This window comes from Diabrotica undecimpunctata, chromosome 6 (assembly GCF_040954645.1).
Source record: "Diabrotica undecimpunctata isolate CICGRU chromosome 6, icDiaUnde3, whole genome shotgun sequence".
Lineage (NCBI taxonomy): Eukaryota > Metazoa > Arthropoda > Insecta > Coleoptera > Chrysomelidae > Diabrotica > Diabrotica undecimpunctata.
Genome location: NC_092808.1, coordinates 28,366,983 through 28,389,512, shown reverse-complemented (window position 1 = coordinate 28,389,512; position 22,530 = coordinate 28,366,983). Strand labels below are relative to the sequence as shown.

The 22,530-nt window shown below is 33.4% G+C and overlaps 1 protein-coding gene across 1 annotated transcript in view; it reads left to right on the top strand.

The window, feature by feature from the left end:
* LOC140443325 (nucleoporin p54-like) overlaps positions 1-22,530 on the top strand; it is a 124,072-nt gene extending 101,542 nt beyond the window's left edge. Inside the window, exons 3-8 of the mRNA XM_072534522.1 lie at positions 1,719-2,033; positions 3,029-3,314; positions 3,453-3,751; positions 14,481-14,737; positions 16,211-16,330; positions 22,220-22,530. Coding sequence (XP_072390623.1) covers positions 1,719-2,033; positions 3,029-3,314; positions 3,453-3,751; positions 14,481-14,737; positions 16,211-16,330; positions 22,220-22,438 — 1,496 coding nt within the window. The 3' untranslated portion in view covers positions 22,439-22,530. The remainder of the gene's footprint in view (positions 1-1,718; positions 2,034-3,028; positions 3,315-3,452; positions 3,752-14,480; positions 14,738-16,210; positions 16,331-22,219) is intronic.

Genomic DNA, 22,530 nt, shown 5'->3' with positions numbered 1-22,530 from the left:
AAAGTTAATTTGGGATAACGATTTAAATAACGTTTAAACTATTTGACCGATCGCTTTGAACTTTTGACCATATTTTAAGTACTGCAATACACAGCATTCCGTGAATATGCATGTTATAAGTTTATTTGCAAACATTTTTCGACTTATTTTGCAACTTTCTAAGTAACAAATAAGGATAGAAACATTTAAACAACGCCATTTTGAAGGTTTTTATATGACTTCCTCTCAAATTTGTTTCAAATGCTTCACTTTTTGCTGATCGACGTAAAAAGCGAAATCCGTTTTATAAACTTAATTTGTTAATAACTAATTAAGCCAAAAAAATCGACTGCAGAAAACATAAGGTTTTTGTTACAGAGGTACCATACTACTCAAAACAACTGTCGTTTGCCTGGTCGCTTCAGTGTCAACAACAGGGTACTTTTTTTGCTTATATCCCTGGCCTAAATATGCGCTTCTGAGTTTTCAGTCTTAGATTCGAAAGTGTTTAGGGCTGTCTGTCTGTTGATACGTTCCAAACCAACCCATAAAATAGGATGTACATTGAGAATTGGACTTTCTAAGAATTTCGGATATAGAAGAAAAATAAGTATGGTGTTTCGAGTTTTAGAAATTAGGGAATGACTTTACGTTCTCGGCAGGCTTTAAGGAATGTTAAATCACAAAGAAGACGATTCTTACGTAGCAGCAGATTGCTATATAATTTAGTGAGCTGGTAAAATTCCTCCCCGTAGAGGCGAATAAAATGTTCACAAAGATTTCCGCGGTTAGTACAATTAAACCTAAAGCTAAGATTAATACTATTACAAGAATTAATATTAAACTCAACAGTCTTTCGGGTTGAACGACGTCGATTATCACTGCGCCGAGCTTTCGGCATCCTCTCTGATGTCTTTTTTAGGGCTTCCGAGGTCTCAATCTCTACTACTACCACACTGATTACTAGCCAATGCAGTGCTGCTGTTTTTGTTGTGATTTTTTGATTGGCGGGTGGAACGGACGATATTTTCTTTATGGGAGGTCCCCATGTCGAAGGTAACCGGATGCCGTCATCTCTTTTATTGAGGCAATAACTACAGGTGGCAACTACCTCCATGGTAAAAGCTCCTTTCAACATCATATAGATTTTGATCTTTGGACTATCCACTACTTATTCTCAAATTTTCAAGTAAATTGGTCTTTTCCAAAAAAATTGCGAGGTCAAAACCTTCGTTTCCTGGACTATTTGTCATATACTCAGATATTTTGTACTTCACTTATTCAGATTTATCGTCAGTCCTGCATTTTGGTATTCCCCTCATAATTTCCTTTCATCAATTTCCTATCATCAAAGTAATGATTTTTTTGATTAAAAGTAATGACGGATACAGTTACATTAAAAATCTGAAATTACAAAGCTGTAGGTTTTTGATGACGCTGAGTTGAAATATAATGTTGTCCTAATATGTCACTTCTGGTTATACCGGAAGTAGACGTCAACTTTGTTATTTTAAGTAGTACCTAAATTTCTTTTATTTTATTTTCAAATTCTACATGTAATTTTAGATAAAAATTTTACATAATGTCTTATACCAAAAAATTGGTAATAAGCAGACATAAAATTTCATTAACCCACATTATAGTAATAACACACTATAAGAAGTATTCACTTCTGTTGGCACTTAAGTGCCACGCTCTTTTTTTTAATTAGCCCTCACGACATTAACCATTTTTTGTAGGAGGCGCTGCCACCGCGACTACTCCCAGCCTCTTTGGTTCAACAACAACACCTTCATTATTTGGCCAACAGTCAACCGCACCAGCTCCTAGCTTGTTCGGCACTGCAACTTCAGGAACCACTGGTTTTGGAACTGGAACCAGTTTGTTTGGTTCGACAACAACTACATCAGCGCCATCCTTGTTTGGAACTGGTTTTGGATCCACTACAACCACCGGAGGATTTGGAGGTTTTGGAGGCAACACTTCAACTTTTGGAGGCTTTGGACAACAAGCGCAGGCATCATTTTTTGGTAAACCTGCTGTTCAACAGGCTGGTAAGACTAATATGCAATTTATCATGTATCAAACTAGTTTTTAGATGCTCTGGCTTTGGTTTCCTTGTGGAATCTTACCTTTTATTAAATATCTCGGAGAGAACGCGCAAATTATAAAGCAATCTATTTATTTTACGTTTACTTTGTAAAATTAGCAAAGCTGGCTTCCGCTCTGGAACCTTACTTTTATTGTAAACAAAAAGTAGTTTTTACTTTTATTGTGTTGTTTTGGTAGATATTGTCGATCGTTTTGATTATTCTAAAGGTATCTTCCTTTAATTTGACCCGGTCAAATGCCTTCTTAAGATCTACGAAACATAGATATGCCGGTTTGTTGTATTCTTATGATTTTGCACTTGCCTCATTATAAATATAGCGTCGGTGTATGATCACCCGGCCTAAAACCTTGTTGTTCTTCTGCTAGTGTTATAATTTTATTCAGTTTATTTTTTATCACTTTGGTTGTTAATTTTAGTGTTGTGTTTAATAAATTAATTCTTCTGTAATTTTCCGGGTCAGATTTGTCTCCCTTTTTGAAGAGAGGTTTTAGGATGCTCGATTTCCATTTGCTTGACCTCCGGTTTTCCACTTTTTTGAAGATTCAGACATGCTCGCACTCCGCTATTATTCTATAAATGGTTTTGCGTGAAATATTTTCATTCTGAAATATTCGACAGATTTCTGCTTTGGGTATCCGTCAATTAACTTGTAGACATTTTTTCTGATCTCTACTTTATACGACATTTTAAAGCAAAAACTTCAAAATAATTAAATCTCAACTGGCAATAAAGAAAGTAAACCTTTTGTTTAAAAAGGCAACTTGATATTATTTTGTTTTTGTTAATATCAAAGCCAATGAATTTTGTTCCAAAACTTTTAGGACATACTTTATACTGTATTTTTTAACAATAATTATATAAATTAATTATCAAGAATTATATAAATTATTTTCGATATATCTATATTGTAGTTTACTCAAAATTATCGTTTTTTAGCACCTCAACAAGTTCCCCCTTCGAAGAATCAACAAGTTCTAGCTTCTGTCTACTCAATTAATGTTTTTAACGACGAAAGGGACGACATTCTTAAAAAATGGAACATGCTACAAGCTTGTTGGGGAACAGGGAAAGGCTATTACAACGGCCAAATGCCGCCCATTGAATATGATAGTCAAAGTCCATTTTACAGATTCAAAGCGATGGGTTATAATGTCATTCCAGAGCATGATAATGCGGATGGGATTGTCAAATTGGTTTTTAATAAGAAAATCGATGAGATGAAGTAAGTATTTTAAAAAAAAAATCCACAAGGAAAATAATTCCTGCAGCTGGCTGTATACCTCTTCACTTCACGAATAATTTGATTAATGCTTGATTCTTGATTCAATCATTCATGCAATAACAAAGCGTTTAATTTTAGAACACAGTCAGAAGTCCTTAAAAATGGCATAAGCGGAATATTGGGAAATAAACCAAACTTGGTAGTTGAAATTAACCAAATACGAGCTCTATCTGCCAATCAGACGGAAGTGAGGATAGTGGTACAAGAAAAGGGTGTTACAGGCACCAGCAGAAAAATCCCTGCATCAGATCTGGCAAACTTTTTAAATCAACCAATGCCAAAACAACAACTCTCTACCGTAATGGTTACGTCAATTACTCCATATGTAACTCCATCCAAAGCTGAGTTGGAAGAGTATTTAAAGAATCCTCCATCAGGTAAGACTAAATATATTGTAAAATTTAGTTTTAAATGATTATTTACATTTTAATTTCGAAATTTACTAATTTGAATTGGCCGAGAGATTTACTACGTACCTACGCGAAAAAATTCAATAAATACGAAATCAATGTTTTTGTAAAATGTTTTTTATTTTTTTCTATATACGACTTAAAAGTAGGAAGATATTCTCTTCTGTTTTTCCTGTGATCTTTTATACAGTATGATGAAAATGTATGGAATAAATTAATTATTTCAAAAATAGACGACTTAAAAAAAATCTTAAAACACGTTAATTTTAATTTTTGAATGACCATCAACTGATATATATGTGTTGTATATTACGTCATCAGTGTCAGCGTGATGACGTAATCTACTTTTTTTTTTTTAAAAACCGAGGTCATGCGACAGCTTATTTGAAAGGTCTCCTTATCGTCTTTGCAACGATGTAATCACTTGAATATTTATTTCTACAGGGTTCACCAAAATTATGAACTTTGTTAAGTAACATGGAATTACAATAGAGATTCATTCACTGAACTAAAATACACTAAGGAACGCCACTGGGAATAAAACAAAATAGTGTTCTTTGCTGGTTCGGAAAAAAAATAGGTTGATAACAAACAATGCTACATTATAATCTGAAATTAATTATTGTATAGTCGGTTCGTTATTCCCAGTCCGAACTGTCTAGTGAATTTAGTAATTATTTTTTTGCGAAGTTAGTTACTTTTTGACAGACTAAAAGTGGCTGGAAATTACTATACAACCAAGCACACGTACTTATAGCCAATATTAATAATAAACAAAATAAAATAGTATATAAAATAGAACTTTACGAATTAAGTACCGACAATCAATATTTATTTATTTGCACCATATAAAAAACAGTTATGTTAAATTATAACAACTAAAATATATCTTTTAAATATATACTACCCAAAATTGTATGGGTTTAGTATACACTTCCACTATTTATAATAATTCTTCTTTTTTCAATGAAATAAGTCTGTAATAAAAGTTTATTTAAGCTGTTAATACTACGAGCTAGGAACTTTTGTGTTGTAGATTTCCAGCTATGAATCTGTCAAAATATGCCCGAGTTGAGCGAATGGACCTTAGTAAGTATTCCAAGTTTGTTATTTTTCAAAAATATTTAAATCAATATTGTCATTGACTTGTCTTTATTTGTCAATGATCTGTGAATCTGTCAAATAATAAACGTCCAATTTTTTACTCTTCGAATTTTTTGCTGACATTAATAACGGCATTTACAAAAATGAAACTAACAGAAACAGACGAATCGAGATTTTAATCATGATTGCTTATGGAGATAGAGTGAGGACTCAAGCAGAAGTTCGTATTTTATTAATGCTAAATACCTCAATCGCGAACCAATTACTCAATCAACAGTAAGTAAAATTGAAAAAAAAATTAGAGAAACGGACCATGTTAAAGATCTTCCCAGAAGTGGTAGAAAATCAATATCCGAAGCCAAGAAACTGGACGTTTTACTGGCGTTTCAAGAACACCCCCATACCAGTTCTAGGCAGGTCGCACTAGATAATAATGTCCACCAATCAACTGTTGTAAGAGTGCTAAAAAAGGAGATGTGGCATCCATACAAAGTACATCTGGTCCAGGAGCTATGAGAAGACGACTTTGATAGAAGAATCGAATTCTGCGAAACCGTTATGGAAAAATGTAACAGAGATCAGGGTTTTATACAAAAGGTACTTTTTTCTGATAAAGCGTCTTTTATGCTGAATGGTCACGTAAATCACCAGACATATCGATACTGGGCAAGTGAAAATCCATTTTGGATGGAAGAGTATAGGACACAGTATCCCGAGAAGGTGAATGTTTGGGTCGGCATTATAAACAATTAAATTGTATGGCCATATTTTTTTGAGGAAAACTTAGCTGCTTCTCGTTATCTAGAATTTCTTCAGGATTATCTGTTGCCACAGCTGAATCAGCTATTTCCAAATAGAAATGATTTGTGGTACCAACATGATGGGGCTCCCCCACACTACGGCGCTGAGGTACGAAATTACCTTAATAACGTTTTCCCAGGTAGGTGGATAGGTAGAAGGGGTAGACCATCGAATGGCCACCAAGGTCTCCAGATTTGACTCATCGAAAACGTTAGGAAAGAATTTATTGCCCATCTTTCATATTGTATTATTGCTGAAGGATTGAACATTTGTTGTAATTTAATTGTATTCAAGTAAACATTTATTGTAAGTTAATAGTATTAATAAACCAACAGTTTTGGTTAACCCTGTAGAAATAAATATTCAAATGATTATATCGTTGCAAAGGCGATACGAAGATCTTTCAAATGAGCTGTGGCGTGACCTCGGTTTGTATTTAAAAAACTCGTCGATTACGTCAATACGCCGACATTGATGACGTAATGTCCAACACATATATAGCGGTTGATGGCCATAAAATTGACGTGTTTTAAGATTTTTTTAAAAAGTCGTCTGTTTCTGAAATAATGAATTTATTCCATACATTTGCATCATACTCTATACACATATTTCAGTTAGAAATATCGGGAGTGTTTTATGTCTATTGTAATTTTTCACAATCAGAATACTTCATATATATATATATATATATATATATATATATATATATATATATATATATATATATATATATATATATATATATATATATATATATATAATGTTATGTTTGTACTCGTAGTTCTCTTGATTTAATGTTACATTGAAGTGCTTTTGTTTGTATTAATATGTTTACTTCGGCGAGTGAGGGATTCAGACAAAAGGATATTGCGCGTAGATTGCATATCCAATAATTCACTCGTTTCTTGTATATTTATGCGATTGAACGAATCTGGAGGGTACAGAAGACATCCTGGTCAATGACGAGTGAAAAAAGTAGAACACCTAGAGATGAGCAATATTTGAAAATTTAATCATTACTAAATGGCACCCTTACAACTCCGGGGCTGAAAAAGCAATTGCTGATGACTAGACAAGTTAGTGTAAGTGTAGACACAGTAACTAATAAGAAGACTGGATGAAACTGGTTTAAATCAAAAACGTCCATCCAATGTTCCCAGGCTTCTCACACGTCACAAAACTAGACAGATACAATTTGCCCACACCCGTGCTAACTGGTATGAGCATCGATAAAAAAAGTTCTTTTCACGGATAAAACAGGAATGCAATTTTCGTATCCAGGCGGACATGGTCGAGTATACAGACACTCTTGGCGTTTTGTTGGTATTAAAAATATGGATTACCACGAATGAATCCTGATGCAAATCCTATAGAACACATCTTAAAGCGACGGAAACATAAAACATCGTAAACGACGTAAGCGAATATCCTTTCTAACGAGTACGAAATTTTATCTAGTTGCTGTTTCTAGAAGCGAAATATCTTTGGTGCCCCTCGAAAGTTAGTGTGGGTTCCAAAGCACCCTATATGGCCACGGCCATGTTTTCCGGACTTGGACGCGTATATGGGTCCATAGTTACGTTTCTCTAATATTTTTTCTAACGTTTTCTCTACACTTCTGAAAAACAGTCAGTCCGTTGGTCATGGTAACTGAAGTACCCAAGTGTATACACAGGTGAAAACCAACTGGTTAGTGGGAGGGATTTATCCATAGTAATTTAAGTACTCAACGTACTCAGATGTGAAACGAAACAAGAAACAAAATCCAAACCTGAAAAGCGTTTATTTGATAATCTTGACCGGTGTCGTGAAAGAATACCACTTGAGTTTAATTAGTAAACAAAATAAAAAGCAAACACGATCACTTAAATTAGCCGACGTAAAGCAATTTAGAAAAATTTTAGAGTAGCCGAATACAAGTAAGCGACCATTATTATGATTTCTTTTATCTTTTTAAATTTACATTCTTTGAAATACTACTCGCAGTTACATATATTCCAAAAATGTTACTTATATTAAATAATTGATGGATTCGACCGTTACTTGATATAAAATTCATTTTATGTAACAATAAAACACTGAAAACTTTGTTTTCAAAACTTCCACAAATTTTTATTTTAAATTCTTATCACTACAGCTGTTTCGGCTGATTGCCTTTCTCAAGTGATCTGTTTTTGGCATGGGTTTACACTTTATAGTCTCTAATGAAATAAGTTGAGGAGGGGAGAACTGTTTGTCTCAAGCTGGTCATTCAGAATTATATCTGTATTTTTTAATTTGTTGATTTCCATAGATTCTAACAAAGATAGCTTAAGGCCTTTATTTTGAATGTGTAGAATTTTAAATTCGTCATCAAAAGAATGATTATGATCTAGAAGGTGAAGTGCGTATGTAGAATCTGTTTTTCTATTATTGAAAGCCCTTTTATGTTCTGCTATTCGTTTATTAAAATTTCTACCTGTTTGACCAATGTAAGTTTTTGGGCAGTCGCCACATTTAAGTTTGTACACACCACTGTGTAAGTGTTTTTTATGTTGGCTCTTATTGTTTTTAATATATTTGCCTAGGTTGTTATTTGTTCTGAAAGCTGGTGTTATTTCTTTCTTTTTTATGTGTTTGGCTATTTTTGTTGATATTTTGCCTGTATATGTAATCGAGCAGAAGGTACTGGGTTTTTTCTCTGGTGGTGGAAATACTAAGTTCAGGGCTTTCTTGTGTAGTTTTTGATTTAACATTTTATTAATTGTTTGTTCGTTGTATCCATTGTTTACTGCTATTTGCTTAATGCTATTTAATTCTGTCTCAAAATTGTATTTTGACATAGGAATTGCTGTTAATCTATGTAACATACTATGATAGGCTGCCAGTTTATGTTGTGTGGGATGGGATGATGAATTGTGAATAGTCGTGTCAGTATGGGTAGGTTTATGAAATATGGAGAAGTCATGTTTGTTTTTAAGTCTGGTAATTTTTAAATCTAAAAAATTTATGGATTGATTTTGTTCTGTTTCTATTGTAAATTCAATATGACTATGAAGAGAATTAATATAAGATAAAAATTGGTCGAGTTGCCTGTTATCAGATATTTTTATGGATCATCTAGAGACAAATATTTCAAAACATCCCATATTCAAACAGTTTTTATATTGGTGGAGATACGTAGACGACGTACTGGTATGTTTCACAGGAACTAACAGGCAACTCGACCAATTTTTATCTTATATTAATTATTTATATTATATATAATATAATATATTATATTTAAAATAAAAATTTGTGGAAGTTTTGAAAACAAAGTTTTCAGTGTTTTATTGTTACTTATATTATATTAACTGTAAGTAAAAACCAAATTACTGAATTATTTAACAAATAGGTACAACTTACCATTTCAGCTTTCTCCATACATGGGATCTCTTTATGTTTTGTCCATTTCACAAATAGCATAGTTTTCAATGTTATCGTTTTCTAGCCCAAACATAATTGTAAACAGTGTAGAAGGCAGATTTACTTAATGTCTTCCGTTACATTGGGCATGCGCAGATGATTATAATTAAAATAACCTAAAATTGGCACATTTCGACTGGCACAAATGATATAAAACGATAATTATTATATAATGCACTTTTGTAAGCTGCGAATAAGTGGGAGAATATGCATATACGTTTTATCGATCTCTAGATTTGAATTGTTTAGGAATTTAAATGCAAAGACCCACAAATCGCATAGACGCTCACATTTAAGCTATTGAAAGCTTTTCTGGAGATCTATTTGGTACAGTTCGACTAACGCAAAGACTAGAATAATAAGAACATCTTGGAATCAATTGATTACACATTTTAAGTTCTTATAAATCTTTGGGTTCTATTCTTAAATATATCCGCATAAATTAATTGATATCCGATAGATGTGTTGTTTTTCTTCTTCTTCTTATTGCGCCGTCTCCTTTCGAAGGTTGGCGATCCAAATGGCAATTGTAGCTTTGGAAACTGCTGCACGAAAAATTTCTGTGGATGAGCGGTCAAACCATATCCTCAGGTCTTTCAGCCACGAGTTCTGGCGTCGTCCAACTGATCTTTTGCCCTGCACTTTACCTTCCGATACGATTTGGATTAATTCATATCTTTCACCTCTTAACACATGACGCAGGTATTGTATTTTCTCTCTTTGATTATGCTGAGTAATTCTTTTCGTTTATTCATGCATCGAAGTACCTCACCAGTGGTAACTTTTTGTATCCATGCAATTCTTAGTATTCGTCTGTATTTTTTTCAAAGGCATATATTCTTTTTTCTGTTTCCGAGTCCATTGTCCAACTTTCACAGCCATACAGCAAAACAGAGATGCCGGTGTTTGTTTTTACCCTAGGAATATTAAATTCTGACTGTTTTGTGTGTTTTTTTGTGTTATATGTTTGTGTAATCTATATCATAATAATTGTGGTTGTGTAAACTAAGTTGTGCAACAGTTTTCTGTATGTGTATTGTGTGTTGCATATGTATTGTGTATAAGATTGTAGGTGATGTTTTTCCGGCCTCATATTACTCCGCTATTGTTGGTATACTCTTGTTGTAAATTGCTTCTTCTTTTAATATTGGCAACCAAAGCCTGCTGCATTCTGCTGATGTGGTCTATGCTCGTTTGTCCCAGGTATGTTTGCCATTCAATTTTGAAACGATATAACTTAATAACGAATAACTTGGTTATACATTTTCGCAGAATTCTTTATCACAATAACCTTTCTTACTTTTTCGGTGTATATATTTACTTCTTCACCTTGTATATGTATTGATTTTTTCGCGAATCCCGCAATGCAGTCTTCTCTTATTTCATAATGCTCCTCCGATTCTTTGATTTATGATGCATATATTGGCTTTGTTTTTTACTGACCGTATATAATTGGCCACATTATATAATGACCACTTTTTTATTTTGGAATATTTTTTCTTTTTTTGGTGATAAGTTCTGTATTTTCAAATAATTGCTAATGATTTATCAATGACATGTTTTAAGTATCCGAAAATAAATTTTTATGATCCAAATTGAATTTATTATTGGAACCATAGCTTTTTTTATTGCGGGCTACGGACGGATCGGTGTATCACGCACAGTTATGAATAAAATAAACCCGACTGAAAGGATAAAATGTACCGATCGCGCGACCGTACACTTCTTGGAGCAGTAATCGCAGTACGATGCGTGTTTCTTAACAAAATAAAATAAAATAAAAAGAAGATAATTAAAATAAAATAAGATAATTTAAATAGATTAAATTAAAATAAAATAAGATAATTTAAATAGATTAAATTAAAATAAACTAAATCGAATTGAATTAAATTAAAAACCATCGCTCCGTGCGTAGACGATAAGAAAGCTATGCTTCCCCTTCTCGATTGCTCCTTGAGTGCCACATCTCTTTTTAATTACTGCTCATAAAGATCAGTTCCGTTTTGCATGCATTTGAAATAATTTTTAACATATTTTTCACTTAGAGTCAAGCTTTTCCGAAGGGCAAAAACCGGTTGTTCCACACTTTTTTAAAATTTGTTTTGATAGATTGGAATAAGAAGTCCTTTATTGCAAAATCATGGCTGATTTGTCTCACATAGCAAGTTTTTTTAGCAAATGGTTTTGTACCATTAATAATGAACGAGTCTACGTTGTTGTGAATAACTTATTAGATTTAGCTGGCCTTAAAAGACCCACACATGGATTCCCCAGGAAACAACTACCTGTATGAAGATACACTGACCAGACATACACAAGACTTGCAAGATAAAATAGATGAAGCAAATGATGTAGATCAATGAAATGATAGCATAACGAAGGCTCTAAAAGAAACAAAGCACTCCCTTTCCAAAAAGGAAAGGGAGTGCTGCCCGACCGTTTAATCCGTACAGAAAAACTAATCCAAAATACCAAAGAGCTAATAGGTAAAACAAGACAGGTGACGGAAAAATACGGCTCCAACAACACAAAAATGAAGAAAAGAAATAAAGATATCCACCGGTCAATCCGAAAAGACGTAAGAGAATACAATACAAGTGAAATAACTAAAATAATTCAAGAAAACTAAAGTTTAAAAGTTTTAAGGCGAAATACGAACAACATAGGCAACCAAAAAAGGTACAAAATTAAAAACAAAGATGGAAACATTACTACTAATAGAACCAAAATCTTTGAGGTGTCGAATCCTTTTATCGCAAAATGTATAAGAGCACCGACGAAAGGCAAGATCAGCCCCTGTCCAAAATCACAAACCAGGGATCAGAATTAATGCCAGAAATAACTCCATACGAAATCAAATTGGTATTTTTAGAAATGAAAAATAACAGATCCCCTGGCGATGACGGAGTAGTGATCGAAGCGATTAAACTAGGTGGAAATAAAATTATCCAGGCTTTGGCCAAGCTTTTCGCCGAATGCACCTACCAAGGAAAAACTCCTTCTCAATGGAACAATGCAGTAATTATTTTATTACACAAGCAAGGAGACATAACAGATCGAAACAACTATCGTCCTACCAGTTTGATTTCACACATATAAACTTTTCGCAAACATTATCAAAAAAGACTGGACGCTAAATTAGACTTCAATCAGCCTATGGAACAAGCTGGATTTAGATCGGGATACAGCACTAACGACCACTTACTAGTGATAAAGAACCTGATAGAGAAGTCTGCGGAATACAACAAACAGTTGGCACTGATATTTCTGATATTTGTCGACTACGAGAAAGCATTCGATACCATAAGCCATCAGAAAATGTTAAAAGCATTAACAGGATGCCGAATAGACCATCGCTACACTAACGTAATTAAATATATCTGCCAAAAGGCCACAGCTAGCATAAGACTATCTGAACAAGAAACAAATAAATTCTGTATACAGTTAGGAGTACGGCAAGGAGACACCGTCTCTCCAAAGCTATTCACAACGCTTTTAGAACATACTTGTAAGAAGGCACATCTGAACGGGCATGATATCATCATAAATGGAGAGAAGCTTAGTCATTTGAGATTTGTAGATGACATCGTCCTTATAGCCGAACGTATGGATGATGCAATAATAATGTTTGAAACATTATATCACGCTTTCTTGGAGGTCTGACTAAAAATTAATATGAACAAGACGCAAATAATGACTAATCTGATGCTAAATCGAAATATTGCTGTTGATCGAAGGGATATTGTGCAGACTACATCGTATAAGTACTTAGGACATGAAATTCGGTTGGACAGAGATAACCAGATATGTGAGCTCCCACGTCGCATAGGATTAGCCTGTTCAGCGTTTGGTAAATTAAAATATGTATTTAAATCGGATCTACCCATATGCCTCAAAAGGAAAATCTTTTACCAATGTGTGTTACTTGTACCTTGTACTCACTTATGAAGCGGAAACATTAACACTAACAAAAAAGGAAGTGACTAAGATTCGCGTGACTCAGAGGGCTATGGAGCACCAGATGTTGGGTGTCTCTGTTAGAGACCGAATCCCAAACGACGAAACACGTCGTAGAACAAAAACAACAGACGTCATCGAAAAAAATCGCGTCGCTAAACCGGAATTGGGCAGGACACGTCGCTAAATTATCAGACAACCGATGGACAAAACGTATTATCAAGTGGAGACCAAGACCAGAAGCAATACGGGGCAGAGGATGCCCACCAACTAGATGGACTGATGGCCTGAAACGTGTTAGCAATAACTGGATGCAAGCCGCACAACACAGAGACAGATGGAAAGAGCTGAGGGAGACCTATGTCCAGCAGTGGACGCATACATATTGATGATGATGATGAAAAGACCCACACAGTCGAGAGCTATCTAGATTCGGGCTAATATCGATGCTTCATAACGTGTTACAATCCTAAATACATCTTTTCGCTATTTAACCTTTGCGGTGATCAACATCAAATAAACGGCCGAACATCCATACAGTATTAAATTTGAGCAAGCAGAACTGTCAAGAATATTTTAGTCAGTAGTTGAAATGGCAATATTTTGGAAATATATGGAAATTTGTCAACAAACGAACTTAGATCAAGATTGAATTCGGTAAATTCGTTTTTTTTTTGCGGAGGAAGCTTCATAAACAAAAGTCTAAACCAGATCATCGGGACGCTGTTATATGAATTTAGGTTGAAGATGATAAAAACTCCGTCGCAGGAAAATATTCACGATTCTATTCCATCTCTTGGTACAGATAAATTTTTACAACCAACCGTTGATGTACTTGAAAGAACCCCCCTACTAAATCTTTAAAATAATTTTGTGGAAATAGGCAGTTGATTTGGATAAATAAAAATGATATGCGTGATAATCTCGTCAAGTTTTGGAATCAAATGGTAGATTACGTAACGCATAATGCATCAGTGGTTCCTAACTGGAAAACCAAACTGCAAAATGCAACAGAATGATTGAGAAATCAAAAAAATTGAGAAACTGTTCTAAATAAGTTTAATTTGAGGCTGTGTTGCTAGTTTGGATTAAATAATGTATAACATGGCAGATATAAACATTTGTTATATTTCGTTCCCTGTTCATCTCCCTATTTTATGTAGCTTTAATATGTATATATTCTGACCTATTACCTTTTTAAACAATTTGTAAACATCACCTACGATCACTTTGTTATTGTGAAACTACATTAACTGTAAAATTACAGTGGTAAAAAAATTAAACGTGAGATAAAAATCGTTTTCTAATTTACATACGTGACCAATTCTCATACATGAACATTGATATCACCTCGTTTCCTTATTTTAATGATATTTTTTATATGTTTTAGGAACTGATTTGCAGATGTGGCGGGCTGCCATTGACGACAATCCGGATCCCAAGAAATACATCCCAGTGCCTGTAAATGGGTTTTCTACACTCAGATCTAGGTTGCTTAATCAGGAACATCAAACAGGATTACATCAGGCGTTTCTGGACAAAGTGAATAAAGAAATTACTGATTTGAAAATTAGACATTCTGCGTCTGTGGCAAAAAGTAACGAACTCAAATCTAAATTTTATGAGCTGCAGCATAGAATATTAAGGGTAAATATTTTCTTTTGTTGTGGAAAGACACTAAACTGTGTATTTTGAGACATGAAGTTTGTTTCTTTTGCCTCCATTACGTCCGATTGGTCACTAATTAAAAATTTCGTTTGTTATGACTGTATAGCTTTATCGGATTTTCGGGACCATACAGAGAGTCCGGATTTTTCTTTCTGAATATAAATTCTCAACTATTTTTTTGGTTTGCTTATTAGCTTTTGGAGATGTTATGTTATGATGATTCTTTGATGTTATACAGTGAAATGTCGGTACTTAATCAGACGAAGTAACATATTTTGGGTTTTTTTTAATAATTTTATATTAAAGTCAACAAATAGAAATCATGCACACCGTTACAAAAAAAGGATGAGGTATTCTGGGACACCTACCAGATGTGAAATATCTGAACTATTTTGTATAGAAAATATGCGTGAAAGATGGTTTATTAAAGGAATGCACAATCAAAAGCATTTATTCAGTTTAAAAAAATGTATATTCTTTATTTAAAAAATACGGATTGATTTAGTATCAAAATTTTCTTATATATTGTCGTCATCAGTTTCGCCAGTTACCTTAATTATATTTTATTTTGACTATTTTAACTTTTATTTAAATAAAACATTGGTTGACATATTCCATATTTTTAAGTAACAGAAACCTATCTATACATATTCGCAAGAAGGTCCTGAAAGAGATCCTATTATATGGCTGTGAGACATGGACATTAAAATCTGCAATGCTTAACAAATTAGAAGCATTCGAATTGTGCTGCTATGGACGGATCCTAAAAATATCATGGAGATGGAGATATTCTTAAAATAATGCATTTAGAACGCTAGCTCTCAAACATCACAAAGAGAAGAAAAAACAGAATACTTCGGCCATATAATTAGAGGAACCAAATACCATCTACTTCGCCTTACAGTACAAGGAAAAGTGGATTGAAAGTGATTGATTGGTAGAAAGAAACTTACATGGTTGCATAATATTAGACAATGGTGTGGTACCACAGTAGAAGAATTATTTCGCGCAGCAGCCAATAGAGAACGGTTTCAGGAAATTGTAAACATGATGATGGCCAACGTCTGAATACCTAAAGTACAACATATTCCAAAGACCAATACTGTATACGCTAGAAAATGTCGAGGGGTTACGAGTTAGCTAACTCGCCGCATTAGAGTTTTCACATCAAAAAGAAAATCTTCGTACTTTGGATATATACAGAGTAACACAAATACCAAGTGATATATCTTATGAGCGGTAAAATTGGTGGTAATAGATGTCCAGATCGTTGCAGAATTTCTTAGTTGAAGAACTTACGGTAATAGTATGGAAAGGACTGTAAATAAAAAATAAAATAAACAGTACAATAATTTAGTAGTACTTTCTACAGTGAATTATTATTCTCGGATATAATTTAAATTTTATAATATATTCCCAAAATTTTACTCAAAATATATTCAATGATTTTAGATTTTGGTCAAGCAGGAATGTACTCGTAAAGTAGGTGTTGCCATTTTACCAGAGGAGGAAATTTTACGAGGTAGACTCGAAAGCATGTATCAGCTGTTACACAATCCCAAACAGTTCAAGGTGAGTTATTTTTTTGAAAAATACTATGTCCTTTAAGGGGTTATATAGGTCTTGTATTTTCAAAAAATCTGTTTATTTTATTTTAAATGAAAGTATAGTACTTCAAGAGTATTCACTAATAATAATTAATTTAGCAACATCAGGTATTATTCATAAAAGCAAAAAATGACATTCGACAAAAAATGAGACAGTTTCGGGAACCGAGACGTACATATAGAGACATATTCATAATTTTGCTCTACGAAATTGAGGCATCGCATTAACTATAGCAACTGTGAATCTGCTCCAGGCCTTCAAGATTTGTTGTTACAGGCATATTCTACGTATATCCTGGACTGAGCCAGTTACTAATGTAGAACTCTTGCGCAGAATGGGGAATGAACATAAAATTCTGACGATCAAAGCTCAAAGGTTAGAATATCTTGGAATTATAATTAGAAATCAAAAACGTTAGAGTATCCAGTTAACTCTCTAAGAGAAGGTGAAAGACCAAAGGGGTTCAGGAAATTGACACATGACCTTCAGCATCTGGAACGGATAGAAACCATAAGAAGAGGACTCTTTTTTACAATTCAAAAACAGATTGAATAATTGACAATGCAAACCTCGTAAATTATTATTATAAAATTGAACTGACAATTGTTTCTAAATAACTCCATTTGCGCTCATTGGGTACGAAATAACAAATAATTTTTTTGAATATTGGAAATATACTCAACTTTTGACGAATAGACTATTAAACATAATTCATTTAATTTATAGTTGAGATTTGGTAAAAAAACTTCACTTACTTCTGTTGAAGGTGTACAATCCTTTTCATAATAATTTTCATTATATGTTTCGTCAGAGTCCCATCCAAACAAATGTTTAAAAAAATTAGTGATTACATCCATTTTTACCACCTAGGCACAACTGAATATTATTTGAAATAACAATTTATATTATATTTTTGAATTAATTCGATTAGAAACGTATAAATTTTGCTTTGATTAGATATTACATAATACAAAATAACTTAAATAAAAACAAACTTTAAGGAAGTCATATTGTATATTTTGGTATATCCTCATAATCACGTATAATTTGGAAATATTTAAAATAACATTAAATTAGTTTTTATATAGTAATATCACTACTTTTATAATTTCATGTTTATTTTTTCATTTAATCTCAAACGTGCAGTCCTCCTTTTCTTGTTTCGAATCTCATCTACCATGCACTACCCTCATCCAGTTATTTAACTTTTTAAGTTGTCGGTGCAACGTGTTGGTGGTAGTTCTAGGTTTTTCCACACCGGATCTCCATTTTAATAACCTCTTTGTCCATCAACCATGTCATGTTTGCATGTCACTGGATAGTGAAACTACATTTAAAAAAAGAGTGCAATTACTCACTTTGTGTGGTCGGATTTCTAATTATGCCTGGGATTTATTGGTTTACCTCTCTGCACACTTGATTCATTGATTCAGGATTTCAATTTCCGGTTGTTGGAAACTGGCTGGTCACTGAAAAGAGACTGGCAGTATTCATTCCATCTGTTGAGGATCTTTGTCTCCTCTGCTAGTGTCTACCTTTGTTTACTTTCGATCACAAGTCTCCTTAATTTGAACTCTCGAATAATTTGATTGATTTTCACAAATAGGTACCTTGATTCGTGTCTTTGTAGTTCTCGATCTCCTGATATATCCCCTTCATGATAAAATACAAACTGAAACGACTGTGTTGACAGATCGCGCAAGCACACACTACGTGGAGTAGTAAATGCAGTTCCATGCGTGTTTTTTAATAAAATCTTCGTCTCCTTCTTCGGCTTTTTCCCATTATGAGTTCGCCGTTTTTGTCCTCCATAGCACCCTAATCTTCCGGTCACCTTCTCTGAGGTCTCTGTCTATCATAGCATTTTCTATGTGTATTTTCCTTCTTGTAGCAGGTCTTCCTGTCTGTCTTCTTCCCGTCGGATCCCAGTCCAATATTCTTTTCGACCACCTATGCTCTGGCACTCTTTGTATATGCCCGTACCACTGCAAGGCTCTGTTTTCCAACTTTTCTGTAATTAAGCATTCCACTTCCATTCTGTTCCATATTACAAAAGAAGGTGGTAAGGATACTTGCTGGAGCGGATTTAAGGGATCATTGTAAACCATTATTTTTGAACATGGGTATTATGCCTCTACCTTCGCTTTATATGTATGCAAGACTGTTGGAAATTCACGATAATAAAAATAAGTTTACTATAAACTCCCAATTACATGATCATCTAACAAGATCGAGGGATTTAATTAGGTCACAACGATTCAGACTATCAAAGAGCACAAAGAATTCAATTGATATTCACTTGTATAACTATCTGCCTAACGAAATAAAAATTCTGTCTCCACCACTGTTTAAAAATAGGATCAGAAAGCATTTTTTAACATATTGTTTTTACTCAAAGACAGAATACCTCAATACACCTTTATAACGTGTACCCAGTTTGGTCAGAATACTGTCGATTTACTATCTACATATCACATTGTATTATTGCTATTAAAATGCACTAAGTTTTATGTATTAGTTTATTTAGTCATCGATTCAGGAATATTCTTAATTATTTGCACATTTTTGTTACTTCCATATTTCAAAGATTTTTTATGTGACAGTTTAGGTTTGTTTTTTTTTTTTTTTTTTTGGTTAGAGAGATTTTTTTATCTTAAATTTTTAATTTTAATTCTTCTGCTAATACTTACATATGTATATTACTTTAGCCAATATGGTTAAGTTAATTTTAAGTTTACATTATTATATCTTTTATTGTATTTTTTATACGGACTTCAAACTTTATGTAAAGTGGTCAATAAACGTTCTATCTATCTATCTATCTATTTCCTCTGTTCTTATTCTATCCGCTCTGGTGACTTGTAGACAACTTCTCATAAAGTCCACTTCAACTGTTCTTATTTTACAGAACGGTAGTCCGAAATAATTGGGACCGAACCCATTTCGGATTAAACAGATTTTCTTACAACACTCTTTTAATAAAAAATAACATAAATGATATGCCTACCATAAAGAACAGTACTTTCATTTTGAATGCAATAAGAGCCTATGTTAATAAGAACGAAGTAAGGAACCCTTTAATAAAAGACTATATCATCTGAGACGTACTATCAAACACCGTTTTTCAAGACAAAAAGTTGGAGTCAATAGCAGAAATTGATCCCGGGACCAGCGCTTCTCAAATTTCATTCATAGGTAAATTTGATAACATGATTGATACAGAAAACTACTCACCTCAGCAAATATATGTTGCTGATGAAATAGGCCTTAACTTCAAGGCATTGCCAAGCAAAAGTCTGGCAGCTAAGGAAGAACTAACCGCTCCAGATTTTAAAATCCGCAAAGAACGGGTACCGTTTTAGTACGTACAATGCTACAGGGTATCCTCAATCCAAAGAGGTATCCGACAAGCTGATACGTTGTCACCTAAACTTTTCATATCGGCTCTAAAAAAAGCGATCAAAACCCTCGAATGGGGTGACAAAGGAATTAATGTGGACGGAGAGATGCTACACCACCTAAGCTACGCAGACAATATAGTCCTGATTGCAGACGATTTGGGACAAATAAAGAAAATGTTGGAAGAACTTTGTACAGCCTGTCATAAAATAGGTTTAAATGAATATAACAGAAACAAAATATATGACGAACTTAGTACTAAGTAAACACCTTGAAATATAAAATGAAGAAATAGAACTGGTAGACAAATATATATATATATATATATATATATATATATATATATATATATATATATATATATATATATATATATCTGGGTCACGAAATTAAGATAAGTAAGGACAATCAAACAACCGAAGTATCCAGAAAAATAATACAAGGATGGGCAGCATACGGAGCTCTTAGGAACGTTTTTAAGAGTGACATCCCAACTAATATGAAGAAAATAGTTTTCGACCAATGCGTGCTACCGGTAATGACCTATGGTGCAGAAACATTATCGCTCACAAAGAAAAACGCACAAAAATTAAGAGTAGCGCAGAGAAGAATGGAGCGATCAATGATAGGGGCCACTCTGCGAGACAGGATTAGAAACGAAGATCTACGAGCTGAGACCAAAGTCATAGACGTCATTGAAAGAAGCTGTAACTTAAAATGGAAATGGGCTGGACACGTTGCCAGAATGAAGGACGGAAGATGGACTCGCAAACTAGTTGAATGGAGACCAAGAGCCGATAAACGTAGCAGAGGAAGACCACCAACACGATGGCAAGACGACAACAAAAAACTGGATACAGCAAGCACAATATAGAACACTTTGGATGCAAACAGGGGAGGCCTATGTCTAGCAGTGGATTGAGAGAGGCTGATGATGATGATGAATGCTACAGGAACTCACAAACTATCTTTTATGGTTATTGGAAAGTCGGCCAAACCAAGGGCATTTAAAAACATTAATGTCAATTCTCTAGCTGTGTACTACAGGAATTCCAAAAAGCTTGGATGAGCGCACATCTTTTTAAGGAATGGTTTGAAAACCAGTTCGTCCCAGAAGCATTTTTGTGAAACATCAGGCTTACAAAACCGTGCTACGCTTCTCATCGACAATGCAACGTCTCATCTGTAAGATGGTAAATTAGTTTGTGGAGATATAAAAGCTGTTTTCCTACCACCAAAGATTACCCCGTTGATACAGCCAATGGACCAGCACGTTTTGCAGCATGTGAAACTGAATACAGAAAAGCAGCTCTCAAGGCAACTAATCAGTGATGAAGATAAATTACTGCCACTATTAAAAAACCCCAGAAAATAAATATAAAATACATCATTTACTGGGTAGCAAAGCTTTGGGAATCTAAATGAGAAAGTTATAAGAAACTCCTGGAAAAAAATTTGGGCAAGCCAAAATGCGAAGTACGAAGAAATGTCAGATCTAGAGGATAAAGAAACCAATTTGTTAAGGGACCTTGGGAATAGGCGAGTTAACCCCTATAAGCACAACATAAACCGACTAATTTTTTACCGACAAACCTTTTTTATTCGATTTTATATATATTTTTTTTTAAGTTCAAATGTATTGTTTTTTATTTTTTCAAGTGGACTGTACATCTTTATTAACAAATCGCTTATAACAAAAAAAAAACAATGTTCCGAATCGCTGTGAGTAATTTTTTTAGCCCTATCTCATTTAAATAAAAACTTTTTCTGTCTTAATAATTTTTCGAAAAATGTTTTCTTTTCGAGTTATTTGCAATTTTTGGTTGAAAATATGCTTTAATTAGTTATTTTTGGGATTTTTTTTCTAAAAAACCACTAAATGAATTTCAATTATGTAAAAAGCTTTATAATCTTTAAACTTTCAAGTACAAGTAAGAATATTTTGACAATATTAAATGGATTGAACTCAGTTTCTTTATATAGTCTTTGTCTTTTTCCATCCATCCATTTCTCTCTAACGTGCATTTTTCTCGTTGCTTCCCATAGTTGTTTCCTAGGCACGCTATCACATGCTTTCTCCAAGTCGTAAAAGGTCATTTATGTGTTAATCATTTATGTGTTAGTCAATATTTTTCTCTTTCCATGTGTTGTTATATTTTTTCTTTTATAACTGTGAAAAAGATTCTTTCTATTGAAGGCATTACACTGGTCCCTCTATAATTATTTGGTGATTATTCGTTACCTTCTTGAAAATCTTGATTTTTGGTGAATGAACATTTTTAATAAAAGTTTGTTTTATTAAAATAAAACAAATAAATTACAATAAATTAAAATAAAACAAAATAAATAATGAATGAATGTTTTTAATTTTTCGGCTCTTCGCTATCTTGGGCTAGTGTAAAATGATTAAAAATGAATGTATTTTGACTTATTTTAAATCTCTTTTGTTTTTAGGGACAAGTCAACGAAATTTTAGCAACTATTAAGATAATGGCTGGTGGTTGTAAACAAACCGTTCCTAGCTACCGGATAGATGGAGAAGTGGAGAAAGAAATAAAGCAATTTTTGAAAATGGAACAAAACGGAATATCTCACTTAGTTCGTATAATACAATCGGATTTGAAATCATTAAATATTATCAACGAGTCACTTAAACAGAAGTCTCTTAATTGACGTTTTAGCATATGTTAAAATTTATTTTTAAATGTTATTTAAATTTTGGAAAACAATTGTAACTGGTAATAAATATATTTTTAAGTATTTTA